Raw genomic sequence first — 7727 nt, forward strand, 5'->3', positions numbered from 1 at the left:
CCCAGGCACAGAGCAAGCATGGCCGGCACAAAGCTCTGCATCTGCCTTCCCCCCCAGGGAAGCTCTTAGCATCATTTCCAGGGCTGGAAAAATCTCAGCTTCCCCCTCTCCCACCCCGCTGCAGCTCATCCCCACCGTGTCGTGGCTGGTGGCACCAGGTCCAGCCCCGGCTCTGGGGCAGCCCCGAGCCCACCCGGAGGCCCGGGACGCTGCTGGGAGCCACCTGGGAGGCGCGGGGTGGACGCGGCCGGGGAAAGCGCTGCGTGCTCGGCCGAAGCCTGGGAGAAGGGCCAGGATGGGCAGCGGGGGGGATTCTCCCTGCTTCACCCCACGAGCAGCCACGGGCCTTGGGCTGGGGGCTTCCAGCTTCCCCCACCACCCACCTTCCTGCTCCAGGGGCTGGGGCAAAGACCCAAAGCCTCCGGCGGCTCCGGGGCTCGGCTCTGCGCGGCGGCAAGCGGCTGCTGCTCCGGCGTGGCGATGCTCCGGCATCTTCCTGGGCTGAACGGCCTGGGCAGGACGGGGGAGAGCGGAGAGCAGGGTCCCTGCAGCCGCGCGGGCTCTCCCGTGGACTGCTGCTGATTTGCTCTCACAAAATAGAAATCAGAGGCTCCAGGAATGTTAAGGAAATGTAGCCCGAAACCTCTGTCGCTCCTGGCTAGCGATTGAAGAATAAGCAAGACAAGATTTTTTTTATTTTTATTTTTTTTTTTCCAGGTCTTTGTTTTGTTCAGGGTTAACAGCAGATCGGCTTTTTCAAATCATTTCCAGACACAGAGAAACCACGGCATGCAACACCCCACCGCTGCGAGGAGGCTGGGAGCTGGGCTCTTGCGCAACCCGGCGCCCCGATTCTGCCTAACGCTGAGGTTCACGCTTCAGGCCGGGGTCTCGGGCACGTCCGCAGGCAGATACCCGGAGCTGGGGCACCTCTCACACCTCCACCCAGTAGCCGGGGGGTGTCACGGAGCCGGGACAGCGCGCAAGCAGATCTCCGTGCTCGCAAGCGGGTCCCGCAGCTCGTAACTGCTCCGTGCCAAGGGCAGGAAGGACCTTCGGACCACCTAGCCCGACGCTTGGCACTCCAAATCTCTGCTGGCCGGCAGCCGAGCGAGCGGCGCGGTGACCTGGCTGGCGGCGTGCCGTGGGTGTGCTGCCGTGCCCACGGCGCGTGTGGCGATGGCACGGCCGTGCCAGCCCCAGCGGGGCAGCTCGGTGGGCCGGTTTTAGCCACCATGGCCCGGCTGCCGGTGAACCCACCGCTCCTCAACAGTCCCCAGGCTGATGGGTGGGAAACATGTTTCTTCTCATATCAACAGCGCTCAAAAGCAAGATGTTTCTGCCCCCCCAGCACTGAAATTCCCACCAGAAGACTGCCAGGAGAAGAGGGCTCACCCCTGCCGTCACCTCAGGGTTGCTCCCGACCCCAGCCGGGGGACGCTGGCCAAAACACACACCCCAAGCAAGTCGTAAGAAAAATAAACGCAAAGCCCCAAGCATCCCTGTCCGCCTGCAAAGAGGCAGCCTGGCAGGCAAATCTAAACACTTCCCCGCCTCGGCTCGGCGGGAGGCACGGGCAGAGCGCAAGTAGCCAGGAAAAGGGCTTGCAAAGGAAAAAAAAGGAAGGAAAGAAAGGAAGGAAAGAAAGGAAGGAAGAAAGAAAGGAAAGAAGAAAGAAAGGAAGGAAGAAAGAAAGGAAGGGGAAAAAGGAAGCAAGCAAGAAAGAAAGCAAGCAAGAAAAGCAAGAAAGCAAGAAAGCAAGAAAGAAAGAAAGAAAGAAAAGAAAGAAAGCAAGAAAGAAAGCAAGAAAGAAAGCAAGAAAGCAAGAAAGCAAGAAAGAAAGCAAGAAATCAAGAAAGCAAGAAAGCAAGAAAGAAAGCAAGCAAGCAAGCAAGCAAGCAAGCAAGCAAGCAAGAAAGCAAGAAAGCAAGAAAGCAAGAAAGAAAGCAAGCAAGCAAGCAAGCAAGAAAGAACGAAAGAACGAAAGAAAGAAAGAAAGAAAGAAAGAAAGAAAGAAAGAAAGAAAGAAAGAAAGAAAGAAAGAAAGAAAGAAAGAAAGAAAGAAAGAAAGAAAGAAAGAAAGAAAGAAAGAAAGAAAGAAAGAAAGAAAGAAAGAAAGAAAGAAAGAAAGAAAGAAAGAAAGAAAGAAAGAAAGAAAGAAAGAAAGAAAGAAAGAAAATGAACAACCCTCCTCCTTGGAAGGAAGGGAGCTGGGCAGCAGGGTCCACGCCGGTCCCAGGCCGGGCCTCCCCGGGTGGCTCTTCCTGCTGGTGCCTGGGGACGCCCCCCTTCTTCCTCCTCCTCCTCCCCCTCATCATCATCATCACCATCATCATCATCATCTCCTCCTCCTCCTCCTCCTCCTCCTCCTCTCCCTCTCCTCCTCCTCCTCCTCCCCTCCGCCCCGCTGATTGGTCCAGCCCGGCTATATTTTGCCCCTTCCAGCCCAGCATCATCCCAAAAGTTTTTTTTTTTCTGGGGGGGAAAAAGGGGGGAAAGAAAGAAAAAAAAATAAAAGAGGACCCCCCTCCAAAAAAAAAACCAAAAAGAAAAAGGAAAGAAAAGAAACCAAAACAAAGCGAGGCGACCCCGAACCCCCCCGAAGCGGAGGCGAGCGGCGGGGCTGCTGCTCGGCGGCTGCGGGACCCGGTGGGACGCGGCGGGACCCGGTTTCTCTCTCCGGCACCCGGTCGGGTCGGACACAAAGTGCTGTCCAGCTGGAATGAATATATCTGAGTCTAACTACTGCCGAGAGGAGATATCGCAACCCCGGGGCGACTGTTCATGGGTCACCGGCGCCGTGCCGGCCGCTGAGCCCGGGCTCGCCTTCCCGCGCCCCCCGGGAGCCGCCTCCCCCCCCAGCCGCACGCCCAGCCCCGAGCCCGGCTTCGCCTTCGGCCCCGGGGCCCCCGGCGCGGCCCCCGGCGCGGCCCCCAGCCGCACGCCCAGCCCCGAGCCGGGCTATGGATACAGCCCCTCGGCGGGCCGGGCCGAGGGCAAGGCCGGCGAGGATTCCCGCATCCGCCGGCCCATGAACGCCTTCATGGTCTGGGCGAAGGATGAGCGCAAGCGGCTGGCGCAGCAGAACCCCGACCTGCACAACGCCGTGCTCAGCAAGATGCTGGGTGAGCGGGACGGGCTGCGGGAGGAGGGCTGCGGGGCTGGGGGCGCGGGGGGTGCGGGGCTGGGGAGGCAGGGGTGCAAAGGGACGGGGCTGGGGGCGAGGGGATGCGGGGCTGGGGAGGCAGGGGTGCAAAGGGACGGGGCTGGGGATGCAGGGATGCAAAGGTGTGGGGCTGGGGGTGCGGGAGTGTGGGGCTGGGGAGACAGGAGTGCAGGGGTACGGGGCTGGGGATGCAGGGATGCAAAGGGACGGGTCTGGGGATGTGGGGGTACGGGGCTGGGGAGGCAGGGGTGCAAAGGTGCGGGGCAGGGGAGGCAGGGATGCGGGGGTGTGGAGCTGGGGGTGCAAGGGTACTGGGCTGGGGATGCAGAGACGCAAAGGTACGGAGCTGGGGATGCAGGGGTGCAGGGGTTCGGAAGTGGGGATGCAGGGATTTGGCGGTACAAGGCTGGGGATGCGGGCTGCAAGAGTGTAGGGCTGTGGGATGCAAGGGGTACGGAGCTGGGGATGCAGGGATGCGGGGTGTATGGAGCTGGGGATGCAGGGGTTTGAAGGTGGGGCTGTGGGGATTTGGCAGCATGGGGCTGGGGATGTGGGCTGCAAGAATACGGGGCTGCGGGATGTGGGGATACGGGGCTGGGGAGGTAGGAACAGGCAGTTATGGGGCTGGGGAAGCGGGCTGCGGGGGTCCAGGGCAGCGGGATGCAGGGATATGGAGCTGGAGATGTGCTCTGCAGGGGTATAGGGCAGTGGGATGCAGAGTTACCAGGATGGAGATACATGCTGCAGGGCTACAGGGCGTCGGGATGCAGGGATACGGGGCTGGGCATGTGGGCTGCAGGGGTACAGGGTACTGGGATGTGCGCTGCAAAGAGTGGGGGGCTGCGGGATGCAGGCTGCAAGGATATGAGGCAGCGGGACGTGGGGTGCAGGGATACGGGGCTGTGCTAGCCAGGCTGCAAGGGTAAAGGGCTGCGGGATGCAGACTGCGAGGATATCGGGGTGCGGGAGCTGGGTTACAAGGATGGGGGGCTGCGGGATGCAGGGATAGGGTGCTGCGGGAGATGGGGTTGGGGGCTGCAGGGCTGGGGGCTGCAAGGTTAGGGGGCTGCGGGATGCGAGCTGCAAGGAGATGGGAGCGAGGAATGGCGGCTGCGAGGATGCGGGGCTGCAGGATCAAGCGCCGTGGGGCGCAGCGCTGCGGGGCTGGGGGATATGGTGTTGGGGGAGGTGGGAATATGGGGCTGCGGGTTGTGGGATGGGGGGATACAGAGCTGCATCCTCGCAAGACGCGGGGGAACGGGGCTGCGGGACGCGGAGACACAGGGCTACGGGGTACACAGCTGCGGGGCTGCAGGATACGGCCGTAGGATGCGGGATGTGGGAACACGGGAAGCAGGATATGGGTCGACGGAGCTGCAGGATGCGGGACTACGGGAAGCAGGATATGGCCGGACGGGGCTGCAGGATGCGGGGAGACGGGGTTCGGGACACAGGGCTGCGGGGTGCAGCGAAGCAGGCACCCCGAGGAGCAGGCTGTGCTGAGGGGCAGTGGGAGGGAGAATGCCCTGCCTTGGCAGAGGGGTTCCAGCAGCCCCCCCCAGGGCTTTGCACCCCCGTTGTCCCACCGCGCCGAAGCGCTGGGCTCAGCCCGAGCCTGCTGCCAGGACAGCCCTGCTTGGGCTCCCGTTCCCCAGCCCCTCCTCATGCCAGCACCGGGACCCCGCTCAGGTGCCGAACCAGCCAAGGGAGCCCTTCCCACCCCAAGGGTGCCCTCTCCCCGGGGGCCCCCACGCCCCGGCAAGCGCCGGGTGGCTGAGCCGGTGTCACAGAACTTCGCTGTCCCCTTCCAGGCCAGTCATGGAAAGCGCTGAGCGCCAGCGACAAGCGTCCCTTCGTGGAAGAGGCAGAGCGGCTGCGAATCCAGCATCTCCAGGATCACCCCAACTACAAGTACCGCCCAAGGAGAAAGAAGCAAGCCAAGAAAATCAAGAGGATGGAACCCAATATCCTCCTGCATAACCTTTCCCAGCCTTGCAGTGACAACTTCAGCATGAGTCACCATGGCGGCAGCCAGCCGGGCCACCCCCAGCCTCCCCCACTTAACCACTTCAGAGAACTCCACTCCATGGGGTCGGATATTGAAAACTATGGCTTGCCAACTCCTGAGATGTCTCCCTTGGATGTCTTGGAACAGACCGAGCCGGCGTTTTTCCCTCCGCACATGCAGGATGACTGCAACATGATGCCCTTTCGCGGCTACCACCACCATCACCAGATGGAGTTTCCCCAGGAGAAGTGCATGGGGCGGGACGTGGCCGTGCCCTATGCGCAGACCCCGTCGCACTTGGCCGACGCCATGAGGACTCCCCATCCCTCCAGCATATACTACAACCAGATGTGCTCGGGAACTCAGAACGGGCTTTCGGCCCACCTGGGCCAGCTCTCCCCCCCACCCGAAGCCCACCACATGGAGAGCGTGGATCACTTGAACCAAACCGAGCTGTGGACGGACGTTGACCGCAACGAGTTTGACCAATATTTGAACATGAGCAGGACTCGTCCCGAAGCCTCGGGACTCCCTTACCATGTCTCCCTGTCCAAAGTGACTCCTAGAAGCATCTCCTGCGAGGAGAGCAGCTTGATATCCGCCTTGTCCGACGCCAGCAGCGCCGTTTACTACAGCCCCTGCATCACCGGTTAGGCTGGCCCCACCGCCCGATGCGCTCACCGGGAGAGCCCCGACTCCCCGCTAGAAACCAGCCAGCCGTCCTCCTTTAACCACGAGCTCCATCATATTTAGAGTATCTCATTAAACGCATCGCTTCCTTTTGTTTGTTTTTTTTATTTTGGGTTTTTTTTTGATTTTTTTTTTTTTTTTAAAGAAACATGCTGAGCTCACTGATATACCATATAACTATATAACACAGATAGACGCCTTTCCCCAGCACTAGCCTGCCTGCCGCGCTCCCCGCTCCAGCCCTCGCCAGGGCGTAGCCGTAGCTCCCACCAGCTCCAAGGGGCATTTTTAAGCTGATTCCAGTCAATCCTGCCCAAAACGATCACAGCCGGGACGAGCCGAAGCGGCCTGCCCCCCAGTCTTTAACCCAAGGGCAGGCGAACTTGTGGGGAGGGGGAAATCTTTTAGGAAGACTTTGCCGGGGCCGTGAAAGAGTCGGCGCCCGTTAGGGGTGGGCTTTAGGACAGTTTTTACTGTATTCTCAGCAATATATTTTAATTGGGCAACAAAACTATATTTTTACTAAGCATTTTTATATATAAAATGGTATTTAATGTCTTTTGGGGTTTTTTTTATTAGACTTTTTAAAAATGAATCAAGGGATGTCCATGAGATCTAAAGCATTTATGTAGCAAAGCTGGATTTAAAAAAAAAAAAAAGGGGTGGGGAGGGAAGGAGATATTTTGTGAAAAGGGAACGACAATGTAAATATTGTGGAACAATCGACTGGAATTTTGTACAAAAGAAAAAGATGACTGCAAACACTTTTATTGTCTAGAACTGTATGGAGAGCAAACTGTTTTATACCGGTTAATTATTAAAACATCTTCATCTAATTGTTCCCATCTTGTGTGCTTGTTGTGCGAACACATATTTTCCGCAAATACATGTTGTCCCAACCATTTCCAGATTTTTGTATCCGTTGATTAATGTTTCGACAACCTGGCAAACGGATTCATTTCCAGGCTGCCGCCCGCCCGCCCGCCCGCCCTGTCGGCTGCCCCGGGCTCGGCTCCGGCAGCGGGATGGGATGCTGGCAGCCGCCCCACGGAGATGTGCTCTGCAGGAAAAGCAGCAAAAATCTTAGCTCAGATTAAAATATAATCAAACATGTGCTATCCTCCTCCAAACCGAGCCCCGGTGCGGTTATTCTTTCGTCGGTGCGAGGTGCCCACGGCTCACCCTGTTTTCCCATGAAACCCCCCCAAAAACGAGAGCCGGGCTGCTCCAACGCCTTCGCTCCGGTCCTCGGAGCGGGGAGGGAACCCCGTGTGCCGGAGCCCTGCCACCGGCCCGGCCCTCGCCGGCTCTCGCCCGGCTCCAGCGGCCGGCGGGTCCGGCCGAGGCATCGCCGCGCCCGGCCGGACCCCGCTCGGAGCCGCGGGTGCTGTGCTGCAGCGTCGTCCCCCTCCCGCACATCGCTTTATGATTTTTCTCAATCTGAAAATGACAATCTGTTGCATGAAACCCCGGTGGCATCCGTTCCTTGAACGCCGAGTGATTGAAACGGGGCTGATATCGCCAAAAAAGGCTGCTTACAACAAGAAAAAATTGAATAGAAGAGGGGATTTTTTGTTGTTGTTGTTGGCAAAGAATTGCCTTTTAGGGGAAATGGATATTTAGCAAATGACATTAATTTTCAAGCTTCTCCTAAATTAAATTCACATTAGTGTTAACAGGACTAAATCCTGACTCACTTTTTTTTTGGTGTTGTTTAGTGTGAAGCGCTAACGAACGGGACCACGCCGGGGGCCGGCGGCGCGTTCCCGCGCAACGCCAGGAAGGCGCTTCATTGTCTTTCCATATACAGTATGCGAAAAGGGGGAACACATGGAAAAATGACCTCACTACCTACACGGGAGG

At 58.6% G+C, this 7727-nt stretch overlaps 1 protein-coding gene across 1 annotated transcript; it reads left to right on the plus strand.

The window, feature by feature from the left end:
- The first annotated feature begins 2485 nt into the window (after positions 1 to 2485).
- SOX18 (SRY-box transcription factor 18) lies at positions 2486 to 6700 on the plus strand. Its single transcript, XM_075438584.1, has 2 exons — positions 2486 to 3125; positions 4978 to 6700. The coding sequence occupies exons 1-2, from the start codon at positions 2723 to 2725 to the stop codon at positions 5826 to 5828; spliced, it is 1254 nt and encodes a 417-aa protein (XP_075294699.1). The 5' UTR covers positions 2486 to 2722; the 3' UTR covers positions 5829 to 6700.
- Positions 6701 to 7727: the final 1027 nt, after the last annotated feature.

Source organism: Opisthocomus hoazin, chromosome 18 (genome assembly GCF_030867145.1).
Source record: "Opisthocomus hoazin isolate bOpiHoa1 chromosome 18, bOpiHoa1.hap1, whole genome shotgun sequence".
NCBI lineage: Eukaryota > Metazoa > Chordata > Aves > Opisthocomiformes > Opisthocomidae > Opisthocomus > Opisthocomus hoazin.